General features: G+C 55.9%; 1 protein-coding gene across 2 annotated transcripts in view; it reads right to left on the bottom strand.

Moving 5' to 3' along the window:
• Window positions 1–5,563: 5,563 nt before the first annotated feature.
• CACNG3 (calcium voltage-gated channel auxiliary subunit gamma 3) overlaps window positions 5,564–23,523 on the bottom strand; it is a 28,205-nt gene continuing 10,245 nt past the window's right edge. For both annotated transcript variants that reach the window (XM_027736186.2, XM_027736185.2), the window contains 3 exons: window positions 10,677–10,760; window positions 8,129–8,269; window positions 5,564–7,030 (listed from right to left, as the gene is read on the bottom strand). In XM_027736186.2, the coding sequence (XP_027591987.1) occupies window positions 6,519–7,030; window positions 8,129–8,269; window positions 10,677–10,760 (737 nt within the window). In that variant the 3' untranslated portion in view covers window positions 5,564–6,518. The remainder of the gene's footprint in view (window positions 7,031–8,128; window positions 8,270–10,676; window positions 10,761–23,523) is intronic.

A 23,523-nucleotide genomic window follows, 5' to 3' on the forward strand; every position in this document is an offset into this window, starting at 1 on the left:
TTCTATTTATTTTTTTTTGTTATTACTGTAAAATAAATAGAAAGAGGATTTAAAATTCAGACTCTCAGCCCAGACCTTGCTGCTGCAGGACCAGTAAAAAGGGGGGCTTGGGGCTGTGATTTACAAGCTCCCAAATCAGGAGCTGTTTTCATATTACCTGCTTTGCAAGGGAAGTTCCTACTTGGAGGAAAAATAAACTTGGAAATGCACAAAAACACCCCAAGAGGACTGGGGATGGGGGTGGTGCTGGGGAAAGGAAGAGCCCAGCAGGGATTTCCCAGGAGCCATCCTGGCCACCCTGGTTGTACCTGTCAGGGATGTGACCCAAGGAGGAGCTGCATCCACTGCTGCCATCCTGCACTCTCTGCTGCCATCCTGAATCTATGGGTACCCTCCTGCATCGTCTGGGCACGGTGCATGTGTGAGGGCTTTCATCCTACAGAGCTCATGGGGCTGCTCCAGGCATGCTGGACACGGTTCCCCACCATCCCACCACCATTCTGGGTCCCCAGCACCACCCAGAGCCACTGCTCCCATCTCTCCTGTGACAGCTTCACCAGTGCCACTGCTGGCTTCGCTAAGGAAGTTTCTGAAGACTCAGGCTGTGAAATCCTGCCCTTTGTATAAACATTTTAATTACAATTTTCCAGGACTTCTTTCCTAAGATAAACGCATTTTACTTGCAAATCGCTTCTGCTGTCTTTACCCACCCCCCAACACTGCTGCAGCTGCTGGGTTTAATATTTAATGAAGCTGCCTCTGGGCTGGGCTGGATGCGGCAGCGGGGCCGAGGGGCACCAGAGCAGCCCCGGAGTGCCTGGGGTGAGCCTTGGGCACAGCCTGAGAGCAGGAGAAGGGCGGCTCCTTCGTCCTGCAGGGCCACCACAGCTGGGAGGGACTCTGGCAAAAGGACCTCGTGCCTGGGGCACAGCAGCTGTGACGTGTGCCCCTGCCAGAAGGGACAATCACCCACCCTGCCTGTCCTGCGGGGTGCCAGGCAGCCTCTGGGCTAGCCATGGCCCCCCATGGCAGGGGAGCTGGGCTTGGCCAGCTGCCCGTCACTTCCCACCGATGGCACCACTGCCCCTGTGCCACCACTGCCCCTGTGCCACCACTGCCCCCGTGCCACCACTGCCCCCGTGCCACCACTGCCCCTGTGCCATCGCTGCCCGTCCCTGGGGCCATCTCTCAATGAGGAAATGCCATTAGCTGTGCATGTGGCACCTCATGTGCCACCACTTGTAGGTCAGGTCTCTGGGCACCACGAGTCAGAGCCTACCAGCCCTGAGGCAGTGGGAGCTGCAGTCCTGGCAGCCTTGCTCGTGCAGGTCCTGTGGGAACGGGGGTTTGTCACCTGTGAGTTGTCTGTGTGGCTTCTCCAGTGACACTCCAGCTGAAGCCAGAGCTGGCAGAGCTCAGGGTCTGCATGGGCCCCCCACAGTGCTGTGCCTTTGGGGAGCACAGGGTGACCCCGATCCCAGCCCCAGAGACGATGCTCTGGCACATGTGGCTCCCAGCCAGGCAGGCAGCACTGAGCTGTGCCGTGCTGGCAGTATCTGCTGGCAGTGCAGATCCCATGGGAACTGGCCCTGGCTGAGCCCCTGGCTCTGCCCACAGACAAAGGGTCTGGCTCCAGCTCCAGTGGGGCACATGGTCAGCACCACACAGGGCCTTGGTTTGCTTTAAACCCACCCTGCCCACCCCACAGGCACCAGGATCACACATAGGAAACCAACCGAGCGCTCCCACTGCTCTGTCTTTTATTCCTTCACTTTTTTCCCCCTTTTTCTCTCTTCAAATCTCCCTTTGAAACCCAAACTTCCTGCAGTTTGAAATGGACAATCAGGCCGCTCCGGCAGCTGCAGCCCGAGAGCTTCAGCTCTTGGCAGGAGGATCAGAACTACAAAACTATTTCTTTGAGGCAAATTATGCATTCATCCAGCTCATTTGAAACAAAATATGATTTGCAATTTAACTTTCCATAATGAGCTCCTGCTATTATACCGTTTCCATAATGGCTGGTTTCATTGGAACAGATTGTTGGTGCACATGGTTTACAAAACATTTTCAATGCAAGCCCCGTTTTTTCTTATTTTAAATAGCAACAGCTGCTAAGCATGATAATTATTGTATTTCATCAAAATAAACTTACCGAGTTGCTTCTTGATGCCACTCATTGCAGTTTTCCAGTGGACCTGCAGGTTATTAAAGAAGCTGAAACTTTAATTCAGCAAAGTGAGAGCAGTACCTCGGCAGGGACACCTTCCACTAGCCCAGGTTGCTTCAATTTGGCCTTGAACACTTCCAGGGATGGGGCAGCCACAGCTTCTCTGGGCAACCTGTGCCAGGGCCTCCCCACCCTCACAGGGAAGAATTATTTTCTAATATCCCATCTAAACTTACTCTCTGACAGTTTGAAGCCATTCTCCCTTCTCTTGTCACTACATGCTCTTGTAAAAAGCTCCTCTCCATCTTTCTTGTAGGCTCTCTTCAGGTACTGGAAGGCTGGGAGCAGACAATGAGAACCTGCAATGATTAATTGCTAATTGCACTTACCTGCATCACTATTTCTCAGGGCACCCATCAGAGCTCCCCCAGCTCTGGAGCAGCCCCAGAGCTGCAGCCACGGCCACACAGCACCAGTCCCCCCTCCCCAAACATGCCCAGCTCCTGCTGATCTTCTCCAACACAGCTCAGGGGGTCAAGGAGGATTTTCTCCTCTGGTGACCGTCTGGAGGTTAATGGCAAAGGGACGGGAGTTTATTAGCAAAGAGCAGGTGAAAGTCTTATTTGTTGAAAATTTCCTGGGGGGCTATTGAGAGCTGGGTTGGTCGGAGATTTATGGGTGTGCAGGCACTCGTGGCAGAGGATAACGATGCTGGAGAAGCTATTCCAGCCCCAAGTGAAAGGCTGCCCTTTACAGCACCTCAGCGTTTGGATTTAGATGACACACAGTAATGGCACCACAGAAGCCATTACTGTCCATCAAGTAAATAATAAACACACGATATAAATCACTTGGCCTTACCCAGGCTCTCACAAACTATGGCAAACACTAAAAAAAACAAACCCAAAAATCAAAGCCAGAAAGGACAAAGAATGATGCCAAGGAAGGAACAGCCAAAGCTCTGCAGGAATAGGGACTGGGGAGCCTCCTTTGCAGCAAACCATGGTGAGGGCTGTGTGCTTGTCCTGATGTGGATGTGGAATTAGGGTGAAAAGCAGAGCTCTGTGCTGCAGCCAGGACCCAGCTGCCATCTCCCCTCTGTGGGCTCTGTGCCAGTGCCAGCTCCTGCGGGCTGACAGCGCTTCCCCGCCAGGCTTGTCATCACAGCACCAACACAGCAATTAAAACCTCCCTTGGGAGGCAAACGGAAAGGCAGCCCACAGGCACCAGCAAAGCAGCGCCCCAGCCACGACTGGGAGCCATCCCCAGTTCCCACAGCTGTGGCTGGGTCCCTCTGTGTCCGCAGGGCCGGTCCCAGCCCCCCGGGGCAGCCCCCAGCCGTGTGTCCCCGCCATGCCGAGTCCTGTTTCACCCCTGGGGAGCTGTGAGTGACCCACGGTGGGGCCACTGCTGTGCCTGGCACTGACACAACAGATACCGACCTCAGCAGGCACGTTTGCTGTGGTGCCATCTGGGATGGATGGTCCCGGTTCCTCCTGTCTGTGGGATCGTTCCAAGGGCAAAGACTGAATCACCCAAAGTCTTCTTCTCTGGTCAGAAGAGCCCACACGCTCATGTTCATTTTGCAGTGTTTACAGTGCTCCCACGATGATCTAACACTGCACAAAGCCATTGTAGGATAAATATAGAGCACTGCAGCACCATAAATCAGCCTGCTCGGGAGCAAGGGGAGGATCGGGCTTGCTGGTGGGATGTGGGTCTGCTGGCACTCCGAGAAGCTGTGTCTGCACCTGACACCGGGCTCCTTTGTCACCACCTGGGCTGTCCTGCCCACGGTGAAGGCGACTCCAGGCACTGCCATGGGAATCCGTGCCCGGCCTGCCCTCGCCGGCGGGTTGGCGTGGCTGGCGTTGGGAACGGCGCCGGCAGCCCCGCGCAGACGATGGGCTATCGTACTGTTTATCAAGGGCTGGCGGAAAGAAAACAAGGTAATGGGGCATTTGCTGATTCAATTCGTTGAATTTGAACAAATCTTTTTAATCTTCTTCCCCTGAGGATTGGAAAGGTCAGGAAATAGGCAGAATGTGCACTTTCAGGTATTGAAATTAAACTTGTTAAGAAATCCATATTGATTTGCACTTCTCTGAGAAATATTGAAGCCTCCAGATTTAGCCCGGGTATTGATTTTCTCTTCCAGGGGAAAGACATGGGCACAAAGGAAAGATATTACAGGTGGCAGTAAACACCTTCAATCACAGGCTGCTCTGCCTCCACAAACAAACGGCCCGGCCGTGCTGGGAGAGCAGCACTGACCCGGCTCCTCTGTGCCCACGGGGGCCTCGCTCCCTGCCTGGGCAGGGGTCGGTGCCCCACGCCTGACAGGGCTGAAGAGGCATTTGGGCAGTGCCCTTAAGGCCATGGTTTAGCTTTTGGTCGGGCAGTTTGAGAGGGTCAGTGCAGGTCCCTCCCGGCTGAACTGTTCCACTCTGTTCTATTCCATGTTTTGTGCTTCCAGCCCTTTCACTACTTTGTTTTTAAATATTGCCCTAAGATCCGGGTGCTACTCTTCCTTGACTTTTTAACACATGCAATCAGCAACTACAGGCAATTAAGAGGCCTAATTATCATCTGAATCAGCCTTCTCAGAACAACCCCCTTCAAAATAACAGCAAATAAGGGGGAGGCAGATGAAACTGTTCCCTATGAGGGTGGTGAGCCCCCGGCACAGGTTGCCCAGAGAAGCTGTGGCTGCCCCATCCCTGGAAGTGTCCAAGGCCAGGTTGGACAGGGCTTGGAGCAACCTGGGCTAGTGGAAGGTGTCCCTGCCCATGGCAGGGGGTGGGACTGGGTGGGCTTTAGGGTCCCTTCCAACCCATTCTGGGATTCTATGAAGAATGTGCCTGCAGCCCTGTGCTGAGGGGCAGATGGCCCTGCCTGGGGCCGTTTGCAGAGCTCCAGGAAGGATTTCACTCCAGCAAAGCTCCTGTGCCAGGTTTCCCACAGTGACCCGACCGTTATTCCCAGATGGAATTAGGATGTGACCCGTGACCAGCCACACTCTTACTTTGGGTGGGAGACCCAGGGCAGGGCTGCTCAAAGACACACACACCAGGCACCAGATGTTTCCCTTCTGTGAAGAGCAGAGTAAACGGGAGCCTCGCTGCCCCCAAATCACCCCCGAGGACCTCATGGGAATCCATCACTTCTGTTAGAACATTAAATAAGATTTCAATTAAGTGACACATCATCACAGACCAGCTGCTTCAAAATTGCCTCCATTTAGACAAGCTCTGGTCCAGTGGGAGAGTTTAAAGCCAAACCCCCACCTGCTCACATGTGCCCTGGCACTCCCAGACTGACCTCCCTCCTCCCTGCCAGCCGCGGCGCGCGCTCCTCGGTGCCCACAGCAGGGTCAGTGTGACCTATGCAGCCAAGGAACTTGCCAAACTGGACTATTTTATTGTTGTTTTTCTCACGGATCTCCCAACCATTAGGGAATCCCCCCATCCGCGTGCGGCCGCAGCCCAGCCGGCCCCAGCTGCTCCCGCAGCACCACGATCACACTCTGCCTCCTTGGCTGTGCCCAGACAGTCATCTCTGACTGCTGTGTATCAACTGTAGGGAATTAATTCATTTTCTTGCAACATTAGAGGTGAATTAAACGCTGGATACTTGCTACCAGTCACTGGAGAAATTCTGCTCCTGAGTCCTTTCATGGGAAGGAAGAAGGAAGGAAGGCAGGAAGGAAGGAAGAAAGGAAGGCAGGAAAGCAGGAAGGAAGGCAGGAAGGAAAAAAGCCCTTTCAAGACCACAGAAAATTGCAAAAGGATGTTTCTTCCAACCCGACATGACAAAATTGAATTCCAAGCTATTTAATGCATGCACGAAACGCCATAGAGGAACCCAGCCCGAGCACTCCGTCCAGCACGACAGGGAAGGGGGTTTGGAACACGAGCATCGCTCCAGCACCAACTCAGTGCTTCCAGCTCCGGACTTCCAGGCGATTCCACTTAAGTGTAACTACCGGGTTAAGGGTTCTCACGGACAGGGCTATCGCCAGCATTTCCATGGACACACAGCTACGGGAACACTGCGGTTATGATCACACGAACGATGGAGACCTCGGGAAGCCGCTGTCCCGGGGGGTTGGAACCCCACTCAGTCTGCAGGGCGCCAGGGTCCCAGCACGGCCCTGTCCCCTCCCCACCGGGGGTCCCGTCCCCCCGCGGCCGCAGCCACCTGGCCCGGCCGGTGGCTTTTCCAGGAGTGAAAAACCAGCCCCGCAGGCAGGGGCTTGGGGAGCCTCTGGGTTTGTCCTTAAAAACGGGGTTTCACGGGTTACACCATCACAAGGGTGATGCCATGCAGCCTGCCCACAGCCCTGCCTGCCTCAGACCGGCGTGGTTCGTCTGTTGGCCGGGTTGTTGTGCAAAGACTCCTTGAACTCTTTGGGGATGGAGTTATGGACCTGTAAAAAACCGTGGTCCCGCTCCGAGTTAAGCAGTGTCCCCATGGTGACCTTGGAGGGATCCCTGGAGAGGGTGAACATGGAGATGTCGGTGGAGGGGATGGTGCTGAACCCCTTGCTGATGGGTGACATGTCCCGGGAGCGGGGCTCGGTGGAGCGGGAGCTGGACCGCCGGCGGAAGCGGTACCTGTAGGGGGGGAGGCGGGTGAAAGCCGACTTCTTCAGCAGCTCTGAGTGGGACCTGGCGCGGATCTGGCGGTGCTTCTCGATGTACATGTGCACAGCAATCACCCCCACCATCTCAGCGATGATGAAGGACAGGGCTCCGAAGTAGAAGGACCAGCCGTAGGAGTAGCTCTTCTTGGAGTCGCTCTGCCCCGGGTCCCCCGCGTTGGCCGAGATGTAGACTATGATCCCGATGATGTTGCTGAGACCTGCAGGGGAGGACGAAGGACAGGCGCTCACCTGAGTGGCAGGAGAGGGATGGGAGGATGTGTCCCCATGGGGCACCAACCCCCTGCCAGCACACTGGGGCCAAACCCCCTCACAGACCTCTGCTATCCCAGTATAACTACATACACCAAGTATATCTGTATATTCCTGGATATTGGAAGGTTAGAAGGAACAACCACTATTTTGTTTAGAAAAAGGACATTTCAAGAGCTCGTTGTGCTTTGCTTTGCTGAGCAGAACCACAGGAGCCCGGTCTGTGGCCAGAGCAGAGACATCCCAAGGGGCACAAAAGGATCCCTCTAGCACAAACCCCAGCTTGCAATGACCCGTGGGAGCACAGGGAAGCTGGAATGGCTCCAGGTCTTTCCATTTCTGCTGGAGCTTGGAGGTTTTATTTGAGATGGGGGCAGTTTGTGCCCTGCCAGCAGCCAGTGGGGCTGTGCTGCAGGGCTGGGGAGTGGCTGGTGCATTCCCGGATTTACTTAATGAATCGATTATGTTCTCTCTGCTGTTTTCTCATCTGCATCAGCAGCTCCTGCCAGCCAAGGAGGGAGAGTCATTTGTCTCTTTGTGGGGAGAAGAAAAACACAAAATAGAGCAGTTTCTTGAGACAAAGGCATTGTCACACGATAATCAGGGGAAGTGTTGGGGAACAGCACAGAGAAATGAGTAATCCAGCAGGAAGGGCCTCTCCAGAGAGTGATTTCCATGTAGAACTGCGGCAGCCCCTCTGCCTGGTCCTGCTGCTGCCAGCACAGTGCCCGCTGACCGACAGGGCCCCCCGAGACCTGTCTGGGGGCCGGGTAATCCCCCAGTGGGACAGCTGCCACCCTTCCCAGGCTGCAGCACCTGCACGGATCCTGCTTGGCACAGAGCAGGGTGGACGCTTGAAGTGCTGTCCAGCACGGTGACCAAGGCCACAGACCCCTGATGGTTTATCCCTGCAGTGGGGATTTTCCCACCTGGATGGGACAGCTCACAAACCCCAGAATCTGTGTGGACGGCCTGGAAGGACCCACGCCCCGTCTCTCAGTCGCCCCTGTCCCCCCAGGCTGGCAGAGCCCCCCGGCAGCTCCTACCTGCGGAGACGAAGAAGATGCCGGCGCTGAGGATGACGTTGTGTTTGCTCTTGTAGAACTCGCTGGCGGCCACACACAGGCCCCCGAAGAACAGCAGCCCCACGCTGAGGATGGGGAAGACACTGGATGCTCTCACTGCACCTGTGGGACAGGGAGCAGGGCAGGATCAGCTCCTGGGGCGGGGGCTGCCAACACCTCCCCCCCCAGTGCCTGCACCCGGGAGGGAGCAGTGCAGGGGCATGTTTGGGGCTGCCAGGAGGGTGGGGAGACCCAGCACAGGTCCCCACTATGCATCCTCTGCTTGTCATGGAATCCTGGAATGGTTTGGGTTGGAAGGGACTTTGGAAATCATCCCATCCCCTGCCATGGGCAGGGACACCTTCCACTAGCCCAGGTTGCTCCAAGCCCTGTCCAACCTGGCCTTGGACACTTCCAGGGATGGGGTAGCCACAGCTTCTCTGGGCAACCTGTGCCAGGGCCTCACTGCCCTCACAGGGGAGAATCTCTTCCCAGTATCGCTATTGCTCCAGATCCCAACACCAGCCCTGCAGGCCCCATGATTCCAGCCACAAGAACAGCTTAATCCCTGAATTTCTTTTCCCCCCACCTCCTAGGCTATTTTTTCCAGCCTTGTCACACACTCAGCACCAGCAATTTGCCTTCCCATTACCAAACACACCACCCACAGGTTTCAGCTGTGGATGCGCCTCTGGAGTCTGGGGTGGCAGAAACCACACAGGTCTCACCAGACTGGGGAGGAACTGCCAACCACAGGGTCAGAAACCTTTCCTGTAGGGCCCAAACTGTCACAGCTGCTTTGAAAGCCAAAATTTGCAAACTAATACACCTCAAGTTCAACAAAAAGTAATTTTCTGATGTAGAAGAGGAACATTTTCAAAATGAACAGAGAGCCCCTGGAGCCCAGCACAATGCCGTGGCCCTGGCACTGGGCTCCATCCCACAAGATCAGCTCTGGCAGCACCAGTCTCTGCATGCTTGGGAGTCACTGACCAGGCCCTACACAAAGAAGGGTCTTTCCTGAACTGATCAGCTTCCAAAATGACAGTAGAGAGTAATGAATACAGCAAATCACTACCTGCTGCACCAAAAATACACTGTGCCTTGGTTTGGGCTCTCATCCCTCGATTAGGGCTGTTATTAAAGCACAGAAATACAGAGAGGCCCCATTAAAATGCCACTCTGGGGGCTTTAAAATAGACTTTTTACTTTAAATGTGGGAGGGGGTGGGAGAATTTCAATGCTAATCTCCTAAAACTGCAAACCTATTCCATCAAAACCCCTCCCCTCTCTGCTTGGTGAGCAGAGCTGTAGAAACTGGGGAGTTCAGAGCAACATCTGGCTGAACAGTAGCTAGGTCAGGGAGGGGATTGGGGCTGAGCACTGGGCACAGGGCCCTTCTCCTGGGATTCCTCCCAGCCCCAGGGGCTCAGAGAGCACCCAGGGCTGCCACCGCCTCCAAGGCTGCCACGTGCTCCTGCTGCCATATGTTCTTGTTTGGAAACACAGGTGTTGGAATGAACCCTCAGCTGTGCAGGTTCCACAGCCTGTCACACACGTATGTGGCTGCTGACGGGCTGGGCAGTCCTTGCCCGTGTGGCTTTGCACTTTGGGGCATCATTTGTGTCCAGGCTCTGTCACCAGGTGTCCCAGTGCATTCACACACGTGTCTGCAGAGCACTGAAGGGACTGTGCCCCTACTCTGGGGGGTCAACCTCACCCAGCCTCAGGGGTCCCCATCTTGTCCCCTGAAAGGGGAAATTTAGGTTAGGTATAACCTAATAACCTGGGAGGGTGGGGAGGCCCTGGCACAGGTTGCCCAGAGAAGCTGTGGCTGCCCCACTCCTGGAAGTGTCCAAGGCCAGGTTGGACAGGGCTTGGAGTGACCTGGGCTAGTGGAAGGTGTCCCTGCCTGTGGCAGGGAGGTAGGACTAGATAATATTTAAATACTAAGGTCCCTTCCAACCCAGGCCATTCCAGGATTCTGTGACTCTCTGTGTGGTTCTGCCCTGAGGGTTTGCTCACATCAGAGACAGGAGAACCTGCTTTTCCTAGGAGAGCTGCCAGTTTGATTTTTCTCTGTCTCCCTGCACTTGGCTGCCACTGCAGAGCACGTGGCAGATGTTCATTGTGCTCTCCCAGCAAATCCAGCCTGGCTGGAGACTCTGGGAACAGGGACACCAGCAAGAACAGAGCATGAATACGAACCCCTGTAGTGCTGCACCACAGACACACGGGGTCCCAGTCCCCTCTGGGGGGACCCCAACAAGCTCAGGCCATGCAGCAGCTCCTGGGACTGGCCAGGGGGATGGCAAGTGCCAGACAAATGTGCCACTGACACGTGGCTGTGTCGGGTAACCTGAGGGTCACTGCTGCTGCACGGGCAGCCAGGGGGGCTGCGACCCATCAGCCTCCTGCCAGCAGGTTGGGGGGACCTGCTGGGTGAGGCTGGGGGACTGGGATGGGGGTGCCCTGCAGGGGGGGTTAGGGGGTGCCCAGGGAATGTGCACTGTGGGGAAGCAGAACTCACGGAGGAGATACTCGGCCGTGTCTTGCTCGTAGTCTGCATCCTCAGGGAAGTGGTCGATTTTCTTGCACACTCCTCGGAAGGTTCCTGGGAACACACAAGCCAGGAAACACTCAGACCTCCCTGCACTGGCTGGAGCTCTGCAGGATGTGCAGCAGCCCAGAGGCCTGGGTGTTTTAAATGGGGAAACTGAGGCACAGCCTGGGACTCCTCTGGAGGGGCAAGGTGAGGTGAGAGGAACTGCAGCATCTCCCTAGAGAAAGGGGAGCCCCCTCATCACAGTGGCACTGGAGAACGTGGTCAGGTCATGCTGTCTCTGTCCCCTCTCCCATGGGACCAGGAGGAACGTGTCCCCAGAGGACAGGGCTCCAGGCAGGAGAAACCCACCCTCACAGTGTCCTGCACGCTCTCGGGCTGCGCTCAGGGGAGCTGAGCGTCGTGACAGGCATCAATTAAAGCTTGGAGATGAAACTCTGGAGGAGGCAAGCTGTCACCCAGAGGGAGACACGGCATCCGAGGGAGAACCGCCTGCTCCCGTTGCTTTGGGAACTCTGGGAGAAGGGGATGCACTGGGCACAGCGAGGACACACCAGCTGCACAGCACGGCCCCCAGCCTCCTCTTCCTCTCAGCTTTTGGTTTCCACCCACCTTCTCCCGGTATCCAGAGCCAGCAGGCTCTGCCCCACTCACCCCACAGTCACCCCCCACGTGTCCCTTTGCTCTCCAGCCATCAGGCACTGCCAGAGTGGGGCTGCACCAACTGAGCCCTGCTCTGAGTGGGCACAGGCAGGGAAACGTGCCCGACCGCCCAGGGGGAGGGGGTGGGCAGGGGGGCAGCCCCAGCTCCACTGCAACTATCTCACGCTCTGACATTTATTTTGGCTCCTTTATTCCCTCTGTTCATCAACTGATGCTCGTTGCCATGACAATGCTGAGCCACCTGACACACAACTTCAGCCTCCAAACACATACCACAACAAGGCTGAAATCCCAAAAAGCCCCCTCTGACCTCCAAAATGCTCCCTGAGGATAGAGTCCTGCCTCAGGGAGCTGTGGCTGGAAATGGCTCTGGGGGTGGATGAAGCAGCTGCTCAGGGTCAGCTGGGTTACATGGCACATCCTCAGCCATCAGCTCCCCATCCCCTAGTGATGGCAGATGAAATTCCAGGTATTCCTCTCCCAGCTTTATAGCTGGGCTTGGGTTACAACAGCAATACCACATCATGGACAGCAAAGAAGTGGATTTTGTCCAGGCCCTCAGTTTCTGGAGTCTCCTGCTCTGTCCACATTTCCTTAGCAAGAACTCGAGGCAGCAGTGATGCCAGATTACCTGCTCCTGGATCATTGCTCCTGGCTGCCTCTGACCCTGCCAGATCCAAGGCCACAGCAGTGAGCTCAGGCAGAGGATACCCTGCTCCAGTGCTGGCCAGAGCAGGACTCACTGGGACGGTGTCTCACTGGGACGGTGTCTCACTGGGACGGTGTCTCACTGGGACGGTGTCTCACCAGGATGTGTCCTGGCTCAGGTATGGCTCAGCCACTTGCTCTGGGCACTTGCAGCCTCAGCCCCTGCTCACGCCTCGCCTGGGCACACCTCACCAGCCCCGGGTGTGGATCAGTGGTGGGCACAGCCCTGGGCATGGCACCAGTGTGGCTCACGCTGGTCCGGGGGGCTGCTGCCTCCCACCCCAGACACCTCTCCCCATGCTGACAGCAGTCAGACCCCTCTCTCAGCTGGGAGCACACCAGGCTGGTGGTTCCAGCACATCCCAACCTGCTCCCGAGTCCTTTCCCAGGCCCTGGCCGTGCCTGTGCTGCAGCCCCAGGCTGTGAGAGTGAATCACACCCCGGGGTTGGTTCGTGTGCTGGGCGAGCACCAGTGCAGGCAGCGCTGCCGCCGGGACTCGCTCCCTGCTCGGCTGTCTCAGTGCTGGATCTGCCTAATTTCCTCTCCCTATTAGTACGAATCCCAATTAGGCAGCTTGGCTGATCTCCACACTTCCCTGTTGGAGCCCAGCACGGCAGCAGCCGGCTCTGCCTCGAGCCCGGGGCTGTGCAGGGATCCCGACCTGCTGACTCCCTTGGCCCGCCCCGGCACCGGGCAGCACAGAGGAACTACACCTGCCCATCCCATCTTCCAGCTGGGTTCTGCTCCAGAACCCTCGAGTGCATCCAGCAGGTTGACAAGCTCGGCTTGCTCATGCAAGGACACGTGCTGGGCTCCCCCAGACCCACAGACAGGCTGTTCCTGGCCAACAGGCACCAGCAAGGAGACATAAGAACAATGTTCTGAATCAGCTGGAGATGTGCCAGCCCCAAAGCCTGCAACGTAATCCTTTGCCACATTCCACAGCTCTTTCATTTTACATCCCTGTTTTCTTTTCCAGAAGAGCATCTGCAGTTGCACAACCCACCACTGCCTCAGTGCTCTCCTGTGGCCAACATGGACACGTTGGCAGTGAGAAATGCTGCTGCCATGTCCAGGGAGAGAGGCACAGCCCTTGAGGTGGCACTTTGAGCCTGAACAAGTCAGCGAACAGATCAGCAACATCACCAGAGTAAGTGCCTGGGTGAGCCAGGCAGAGCGGGTGGGAAGAGGAGCACTGGGGATGAGCTGTGCTCTCTACCACCAAGACACTCATGGTGGCACAGGGACAAGTGTGTTCTTCAAACACTTGCTGTGTGCTGTGGCACTGCACACCCTGCCCAGGCTACATTAGAACCTCCACCATGAAGCCAGAGCACCTTCTGACTCCCCTGCAGCATCTTCCACACGGACAACTGAGCTGCTCCAGAGAGAGGAGCAGCTGGAGGAGCTCGATCAGGAGCTGAGACTACCAAGCCCCAGTTGGGGTCTCCTGCTCTGCCTCTCCCTGGCCCTCCTGCCTTTTGGGGTGCCAGGGGTACCTGGTCATGGCAGGATTAGTGTGAGCAACCCCACCTCTGCCACCAGTTGGGTGCTACCTCTCTCCTTACCCTTCACAGCAGCTACACACCCATGGCCAGGAGCAGAGCACATCCACCCATGCTTTGCCCCACCTTCACCCAGCTGCAGGTCAAATTCTCTATGCAATGGTCTCACTTTAATCCAGGGGTGCCCTGAGAACCTGCAGGCACGGCAGGGAAGCCCTCTCCAGCTGGGAAATCTTCTAGGGCACGTTGTACGTGTCAGCAGTGGGACCGTGGGCTGTGTGGTACCTGCAGCGTGTCCCTGCTCAGCAGCTCCAGGCTCCCTGCAGTGAGCCCTGTCTTTAGGTGACACCAGATTCGATTTGGAAGCAATGGACTCGTCCAGCACACTTTGCAGTCACTGGTTTCTACAGGCATCCCTTCCCTTCCTGCCCCACCCACGGGGCTGTTTGCATCCCATACTCCGCAGAATCCTTCGATCCCTTTCATCCCCCCCAGCTGGGAGCTCCACGTTGGATAATGTGAGTGGTGGCTCCCCCCGGAGCCCCCGCTCCCCCCAGAGCCCAGGGCAGGGCCTTGTGGTTCCCCTGCTCTGCTCACTCGTGTTTGGCTGCCTGCACTGAGCTCCCGGCCCCGCGGTTATCGGCGCATGCAGAGGCAATTAATTGATTTGATCTCAGGTCGTTTTCCTCTCAGAGCCCTTTTCCCCAGAGAGGGCCGGGGGAACAGGGAGGGGGTTGCAAGGGAAGTACGATGGTGTAAATATGGCCAAGAATATCGATCCCAGCCCAGCGAGCCAGAAGACTAAAGAGCTCCAGTTACGGTGTTAAAATCTCATTACTTTTCATCCAGTGGAACAGTTTTTCAGGGACCATTCTGGGTGTTACTAGTGTGTGCAAAGGAAGACTCAGGCTGGGGAAGATGAGCTAAGACCGCTCTTAAATGAGAACAAAATTCCTCACTTCCCTAATTCTGGCTCAGCCAGGGGGAGTCAAGGTCACATTCCAGCCCTCAGCTCTCTACTCCTCCCAATAAATCCAAGTGAGTTATCTCCCAAGTTGTGGTTTCCAGTAATGGCCTTCCTAAAGACACTACATTACACCAAACCCATTTGGAGGCAATGGCAGTCATTGTGATCTAAGTTCTCTGAAAAATCATATTTTGGAGAACCAGAGGTCGGAGCTGAGCTGGGAAGTGCTGGGGTAGGAGCCTGTGGCACATCCCAGAGATGCTCAGGGTCTGCACTCCCTGAGTAACAAGAGCAAGATACCTAAATATCTCCAAGGAATTAAAACTTCAGGGCTCATCTTTTTTTACCTCCCACCCACCTCCCAGATGCTTGGAGAGATGGAAAGAAATTCATCTGTGTTCCTTCCCTTCCCCAGCTCCAGGCTCTGTGAGGAATCCTGAGGCTCTTTGCACAAGGTCCCTGGTGTGAGATTGCAGAGCCCTGGGGTTTTGAGTCTTTGTTAGCCATGGCCAGCACCCAGTGGCCACTGTGAAGGGCTCAGTGGGTGGCATCGAGCAGCTCCTGTCCCCCGGGAAGGGCTGTGGGGGTCCCAGCAACTCCCCCAGCACCTTGTTTGCCTCCCGCATTGCTGAATTTTCAACACAGCCCAATTTCAAAGACACACAGCAGCTTAGAAAAGCATCAGGGAAGGCTGGTGGGATGGCTACAGACCCCTGACCTACAGCTCAGAGCAACACAGCTGGAATTGCTGGAGCCAAAGACAAGAGGTGCTAACCCCCAGGGCAGGGAAGACTCGGGGAGCCAGGTGAGGGACCTGTCCTGGCCATCATCTGTGACTCCTCAGACTGTTACTGTCACCTGCCTCCTCACACAAGCATCTGCTGGCCTCAACTATCCTGGAGAGTGGCTGAATTAAGGCAAAACCTGTGTGTTCATTCAACAAAAGCCCCAGCTCTGCACTACTCTCTAGCCAGGATCTCCCCATGTCGGGATGGGTGCTGGGCTCCCCGGCACCTGGCAGTGGGAGGAATCCTCCTCCTCAGGACTGAGTTCTCCTGCAGCACATCCCCATCGCCCCGGCAGCCCCACACCAGCTTCCCACCGCGGCACCGGCGTAATCTGGCTCCATCTCCACTTCACACCCTCTCCCCCTCTCTGCGGTGGTGGTTTGTGGCTGAGCAGAGGCACCTACACAGATATGCTTGTTCTGAAGGACTTTTTTCCTGTTTTTGTAAAAAAAAAAAAAAAATAACAGTGGAAAAAACCCAAGTCAGATGAAAGGAGCGCAAGAGCGAGGAGGCGGCAGAGGTGGCTCCGCTGTGCCGGTCGGACGCCAAGGCCAGCGCGAGCACACGCCTGAACACACACGGGGGGAAGAACCGAGCCCCCTGTGCCTCCCGACAGCTCAGCAGGGTGTGGGGAGCAGCAAATGCCCCTGACGGGCATCCCCACGGGGGACACCGCGGGCACAGCCTGGCACTCGCGCCAGGGAGGGCTGGGAGCTCCCGCCAGCTCCAGCCCGCGAGGTGCCAGCGATCGGCGCGTGGCACAGGGACTTCACTCCCTCAGTGGTGCTAAAAGGGAAAAAAAAATAAAATAAAAAAAAAAATCTACATTTTGACAGTGACTCATCATCTCCCATTCTGGAATCTGTGGGGTTGGTGCAACCTACACAAGGCAGTTCAGAAAAGCAAAACAATTCTGAATAATAGAGGAGGAGAAAAAAGTTTGCAGCTGATGGGTAATTTCCAGCCCTCTGCTCCGAGGGTTTAGCTGGGTTTTCTCATTAGAAAAGTAGTCAGGTAACGCTCTGGAGCTGCTTCCAGGGGCTCCCCTCGTGCTCCCCGGGGCTTCCTTCTTCCCTCCATCTTACCACCTTCCTCTTTCCATCCTTCTACATTTCTGGAGCTCATGGCAGGGACACACCGCGCTCCTGGGAGATGCCGGGATCGGGTAGGAAGGTGCAGGGGGCTGAGGTGAGTGTGGGGGTCCAGGGTGGCCCCTTCCCTGCTGTCCCCGCTGTGGCACAGCGATGGCAATGGGCAGCAGCTGCTGATGCCGGGAGCCCTCGCATTGTGCTGGGGAGGAGAGCACTCATCAGCATGTCTAAGGAAATCATTTCATGTTTTATCTTTAACAGTGAATAAACATTGATTTTTATTTTAAAAAGTAATTGACATTCCTATGAGAGTGCAATGAGCACTGGAGCAGCCAGAATCAGCGTAAATAAGCCATGTGCTAGAAATTAATGAGCTTCACTGATTGAGTTTATCTGTTTAAATTAATACAATTTTAGCAATTAAAAAAAATAATGATCTTTTGTTTGTTTGCCTGCTTGGAGATGCTGATGGTAGAGCAGGAGCCCTGGCCCCAGCTGAGCATCCCAGTGCCTGAGGCACCAGGACCTCTGTCCGTGCAGCCAGAGCAGGATCCCCCTCTTCCTTGTTTAATGAACATTTTAGATTCACTCAGGTTAACTGATGAGCTTCTGGGAAGGGTTTGCCTTCCAGCCTCCTCCTTGGCTGTAACAGGGATGGCCAGCTCAACCCTGGACATTCCTGGACTACACAGCTTTTTGCTAACAGGACTTGGGGAAAGCGGGTCCGTCCTGCACCATGGAAGCTTGTGCCTGTTTGGGAAAGGGGACTTGGGCTCATCCCCATCCTCTCCTTCCCACCACTCCCGAGAACTGGCTAGAGCTGGCAGAAGCTCACAGTCCACTACTGGTGTGAGTGCCTGGTCTTTAAGGTCCCTTCCAATCCAAACCATTCTGTGATTCCATGATTCTACCGTCTCAGCCACCAGCTGGACAATTAACAGAAGGATCCAGACTCACTCATTTGTAGGAGTGAGTATGACCCACATGGTGTTTCATGGCCAGAACACTGAAAACTGATGATAAAAACTGCCCAGATGGGACCAGAGGGAAAAACAAGAGTCAAGAGTGTAAAACCTGAGATCCTCTGGTTAAACAAGCTGCCAGTAATTCAGACCAAGAGAGTCTGTAGGAGTGGGTGCTCCGCTGTCTGCTCGCACCCCGAGCTGTGCCAGAGGCCGGATCATCCCCAGGCTGCTTAAGCACCTATTTATACTAAGGAGGAGAGAAGCTGCGTTATGATGGGGAGCTGGAGGTTTCACTTCACCAGTATTAAAATGTCCTCTGAATTTCTAAAAAACCTATAAATGACAATTTCATAGCTGTGAAGCGTGGCATCCAGCACAGGGGAGTGCTATTTTCGACTCTGTGTTGACAGCTGAAGGGGAATGGATCACAGAATTAAAAACTAGTTGCAGCTCAAGTCCAAGCAATCACGGCTTGATTACACTTCTTATGGGCACACAGAGGCAAGTCCAAGGCACCAGCACAGACTCCCGGTGCTTTGAGAGGTCAATTCACAGAGCAGAAAACAATTATAAGCCAAATCAGTTAGGAGAATGGATTTAAGCATAAAAGCATGACTGTGAATGGAGAATGATTTAAGAGTGTTTTGCCCCAAACTCCATCACCACGATGGGAGTTTGTATCGGTTTAGAAACTGCCTGGCTAATATGTAAACAGCTATAAAAATAAAAACAGGCCCAACAAAGAGAAGAAAGGAGATATTCATAACTCTGAATATAAATCAGCAGCACAGAATTGTAGAGCACTGATAAAGGCGCAAACAAACAGCAGAAAACCATCCAAACGTCCTTCCCCGGCGCACTGGGCTGAGCAGCAGCAGCAGAAAGGAGCAGTGCCAGCGCCCGTCCCCCAACAACGGCAGCAGCGTTAGTCACAGGCCCCAGGAACGGTAAATAACCGATCACAGCCACGGCATTTCACATCCAGCACAGGCACATCCCGGAGCTCGGGGAGACGCGGGGAAGGAGCCGGCTGAGCAATGAACAGCTGCTGGAAACGCCGCGCCGGGAAGGGTGAGGATGGAGACGCTCCACTGCCCGCCCTGCCCCTGCTCCAGCCCCGAGCTGTGCCACTGCATCCCCCTCGCTGCTCTGGGTGCTTGGGATGGTACCTGGTGGCACCAGTGAGGACTCAAACAAGGGGACAGGCCATGGACACAGAGTGACGAGATCGCTGGTTATGGTTGCTCTAAGCCCTGTCCAACCTGGCCTTGGACACTTCCAGGGGTGGGGCAGCCACAGCTCGGGGCAGCCTGTGCCAGGGCCTCCCCACCCTCAGTATTCCCTGTTTCAAGATGAAGCAGCTGCTCAAATTTGTGACCAACACTACTGCCCATGTTTGAAGGAAGGTGTTACTAAACTCAGGGGGGCTCAGAGGGAGAGGTTCGGGAAGTGCCGGAGAAGCCCAGCAGGTAGTGCCCTCAGCACAGCCTGGCCTCAGCCCAGCACTGCAGTTTGAGGGCTGCTAAAAGCAAATCATTCTCCAAAGGAGCCCCACTGTGCGGAATATCAGGACTAAAAATATGTAAATCGTCATGGAAAGCACTGTCAGAGCTGCAGCGAGACGAGCCAGTTGCCAAAAGGCAATTTTGAATTTCCAAGCTCACTGCACGAGGCATTAAAAAGGTCACTATTTCTGAAATAAGGATCTTTACAAATAAACACATTTGCCGAGGCCTCAGTGAGTCATTCCAGAGCGGAGCAGAGAGCATTTCCACCCTAATGCTCCTGACAGGCCGGGAGCAGGGGAATCTTTTCATGTTTACAGTTCATCAATAGTTATTACAGCTGCACAGTCAATCTTTAAAGCACATTTAGCCTGGGAGGAGGCTCGGCAGGTTGTTTTCCCTGAAAAACTGATATTAAATTTATTACATTCTCCCTCTTTTATAGTATCGATTTGAAGGTAAGCATTTGAACTTCAAATACGTGACTGCCACTCCAGTACCTGCCTTTTTTTAAATATATCTATACTTCTGTCACATCTTCCTGGTATAAATATTTGAAGTTTTCGGCTGATGCGCTAAAAGGGCCTCGATCCATCACAGCCTATTTATTCCAGGGAATGCAGTGGGCATCGTGCTGCTGGTTTGCTGGTGCAGGAGGTGGGTGCTGGCATCCTGCAGCCGCAGGTCCCTGCTCCCCTCCCCGCCGATGCCGGGCTCGCCCCGGGCCGGGGGTGCGGGTCCGGCCCGGCGCTGCCGCGGGTCCCGGCACATCCAGCACCGCCGGATTTAGCTCTGCCTGCCGGGAGGCTGAGCCGCCTCCTCACCATCTGCGGGAGGGAAGCGAGCCCCGGGGAGCGGCTCCAACGGCCCAGATGGGGAAAGCGACATTCGGGAGTAGCACCATAGTTTCACTCTTGGCTTTTTTTGGAGAACAAGAAGGGACTCTCCTTCCAGACAGAGCATCAGGAGAGAACTTTGCTGGTGAACAAGTGAGCGACGCCAACCTCACCTTCTCCCTCTAAGAAATAAAAGCTGCCTTCCTGATCTGCCCAGAAATCCAGAGCCGTTCCCATGGCACAGCACTCGCCCCGCCCTGTGCCTTTGGGAGAGCTCTGCCCTTGGGAACACCTGGACAGTACCAGACTAGCAGCAGGCTCCCTGCCTAGGGCAGGGACAGGGGATGGTACATCTTGTCCATTACCCATCACTTTGGGATTTTATAGCACCAAGAGACCCCAACACATGACAACCAGCTGCCCTGGAGATCTGAAACACTCCCCTGCCCACAGGCAGCCCGTAGGACTCCTCTGTCTCCAGCTCTGCTGTTCCTGCCCACGCTGCAGCCCCAGCACCGCAGGCTCCACATCCAGCCACCCTCAGGGCAGGGAGCAGGACCCCCCTCCCAGCTACAAACCAGTTCCACTCCAATGTGGGTCAGACCCAGGCAAACTGCTTCACAGTCCCTGAGCTGCTCACATTAACCTCCCCAGCTTCCCAAACCTGGCTCAAAGCACAAAGTACTCTGCTGGAAGAACTCTGGTCTGTGAAACAATCCCAGTTCCATGGTAGCCCTGCCATTCCAGGAGCAAAACAATTCCAGTTCCCCATGCCTCTGCCCTTCCAGGAGCCAAACAGAGCTCTAAGGGGGAGAGAAGGAACATAGGAAAGCCCTTGAGATGATGGCACACAGAGCTTCACCACTCATACAATGCTTTCTATCTTCTGCCTCTTTTGCATTCAATCACAGAGACAGCCCATCCTGCTGCTGCTCAGCAAGGTGCTGCTCTGCCACCAGCTGCGAGGACAGTGAGACCATGCCAGGCTGCCTACCCTGGTTCCACCAGCACCAGCCCCCCAGAACTTACCTGGGGCTGTCTCTGCAGATTCACTCCCCTATTTTCATCTCCAGCTTGTGCCCAGGATGTGGCTTTGCCCTCAGCATGGCTCTGCCCACAAAGCATGTTCCTGCAGGGAGACCTGTGCCTGCAGCAGCCCTTTAATAGCTCTGTCCCAGCTGCAGCCCAGCAGCTCCACCTGGTTAGTGCTGACAGCACCCACCTGCCCCACTCTGGATGATGCACCGGCAGTGTGGACCATGAGCTGGATGGGGAATGGATGGAGAACAACAGCCCTGAGGAGAGCTGGAGAGGGACTTTGGACAAGGGCATGGAATGATAGGACAAAGGGAATGGCTTCACACTGACAGAACAGGGTTAGATGAGATATTGGGAAGAAATTCTTCCCTGTGAGGGTGGTGAGGTCCTGGCACAGAGAAGCTGTGGCTGCCCCATCCCTGGAAGTGTCCAAGGCCAGGTTGGACGGGGCTTGGAGAAACCTGGGCTAGTGCAAGGTGGCCCTGCCCATGGCAGAAGGGTGACTCTGAATGATCTTTAAGGTCCCTTCCAACACAAACCATTCCATGGGTCTATGATTCTGTTATCCCCAGTTTACAGATGGGTAGTGGAGCACTGGAGAGATCACAAGCATCTGCTCATTTTGGTGCTCAGCTGGAGCTGTGCAGAGCCGGGGATTTCACAGCCTGTTCCAGGCTCTGCGCGGGAGGTGACGGCGCTGTCGCAGCCCAGGCAGCGCTGCCGAGCCTGTGCCACCAGCGGGGCTGAGCTCACACCCAGGAACCAACTTGGGAGCTCATGGGATGTTCTGCTTCTCCTATTTTCTGGAAGACTTCTCATCCTGGAGGGGAGATCTGTTCAAAGTGACATGGCGAGTAATTTCTAAAGGCTGGCTGAGCCTGTGTACCCTGCCCAGCCCCAGCCTAAGGCACGGGGCTGCCGCCGAGCCCCTCCGGTGAGCGGCACGGGCAGTGTCACAGGCACGGCCCCAGTGCTGGGCCGCGGCGGTGGAGAGCAGCTCCCCCAGGGCCGATGTCACCGCAGCCGTCCCCGGCACGCTGCAGTGGCAGAGGGGCCGTTCCGTGGCGGCGGTGCCCCAGCCCGGGGTGACCCAGACGGGCCGTGCCGGGGCAGGATGGCTCAGGTGCGGGGGCGCCGGCACGTCTGTCTGTCTGTCTGTCTGTCTGTCTGTCACCTCAGCCGCGAGCGAGCCGCGATTCCCAGCACAGCCAGACGGACCCGTCTGGGGGAGGCAGCGCGGCTCCGTCGGGGGGATCGGGGGGATCGGGGGGATCGGCCCCGCGGGGGAGAGTGGGTGGGCCCTGCCCAGGAGCTGCTGCGGGCTGAGGGCAGGGATGGCAGCGGTGGGACTTGGGGCAGGTTGGGGCAATATGCAGAGAAGATCCTATTTAATATTATTATCTGTAATTATTTAAAACATGCATACCACCTCCCCCGACTTCTCTGCGGTGCCCTCACAGGACCACACTTTGACGCCGGGTGAGAGAAGCAGAAGCCGCGGTTCCGGCTCCTCCCCAGCCGAGAGGTCTCACACCCCGCTGCAGCTTTCCTGCTTCCTATGCAAGGCGCGATCGCTCTGATCCTTCTCCAGCTTCTCACGCTGGCGAGAAGGCCAAAGACTGATGTACAGAGAACACTTTCATCCTCGGCTGGAGCGTGCTGAGGAGCGACAAGAGATTCTCCCGGCACGGGGAGAAGGAGCCTCGGGGCTGCGAGAGGCTCCCAGCCCCCGGCAGTAGCCCGGGCGGGCAGGGGGGAGCAGCACGTCCCCATCTGGAGGGGCCCCCCTCGGCTGCACGCCGGGGTCCCGCTCCCAGCCCGCTCCGCCGGGCGGCACAGCTGCTGCGCCGCGATAAGGGCTGCGGGGCTGCTCAGGCAAATGGAGGATTTGGCAAGGATGCCCTGCATCCCGGCAGGAATGACTGCTCAGGTGGCCGGGACACACAGCCGGGCTGCGGCAGGAACAGCCGCCGGGAGGTCACAGTCTGCCTCGCCAAGTGACAGCGACCTTTCCCAGCCAGGCAGCGGCCCGGGCCGGGGTAGGGCAGGAGGCTCCCGGGGAAAGTGGCCGATGACTCCCGCAGCCCCTCGCAATGTTCGTGCGGTGACGTTGTGTGATGCAATCGGTGATGCTGATCCATCACGTACTCTGACAGCTGCAAAAATAACCCTAAGTTGTTGTTTAACCTCCAGCTGAGCATCCCCAGCCTGGCCTAGGAGTTCTTGCTCTGTGTTGGGAGGGAGCCGAGCCCCACCAGGGGGACAGAAGTGCCATCCCTGGGACCAGGGGAAGTTCTGCAGGACATGAGCAGCTCACTGGTGCCAGCAGCACAACACAATGCTGATTTCAACAACTTTAAATCAGGAATACTTCAAATGGCTCACTGCTTGTTGGTAACCTCTCTGGGGGTGCTCTCCCCTCCCCTTGTGATTCCAGGCACGAACTGAGAGTAAAGGTATTATTAGGGGACAATTACCAAATCACCAGTGAAATTGGAAATGCGAGGGTTTGAGAGGCACAAACCAAAATGTCACCCTCAAATGCCACCTTCTGCCACTGTTCTCCAGTGCCTGAGTCCCATGGGGCACATCACCAATGCCAACACCCCTGAGGGCACCCAGCAGCTCCCAGAAAGGCTGGGAGGTCACATGTCCCTCCTCTCTCTCTGTGCCCACCCTGGGGCTCCTGTCCAGGCCCAATTCTCCTCCTTCAATACGAAGTACTTGGCAAAGAGCAAATACCCAGA

Source organism: Pipra filicauda, unplaced genomic scaffold, assembly GCF_003945595.2.
Source record: "Pipra filicauda isolate LSUMZ 115617 unplaced genomic scaffold, ASM394559v2 scaffold266_size1643727_pilon, whole genome shotgun sequence".
In the NCBI taxonomy this organism is placed as follows: domain Eukaryota; kingdom Metazoa; phylum Chordata; class Aves; order Passeriformes; family Pipridae; genus Pipra; species Pipra filicauda.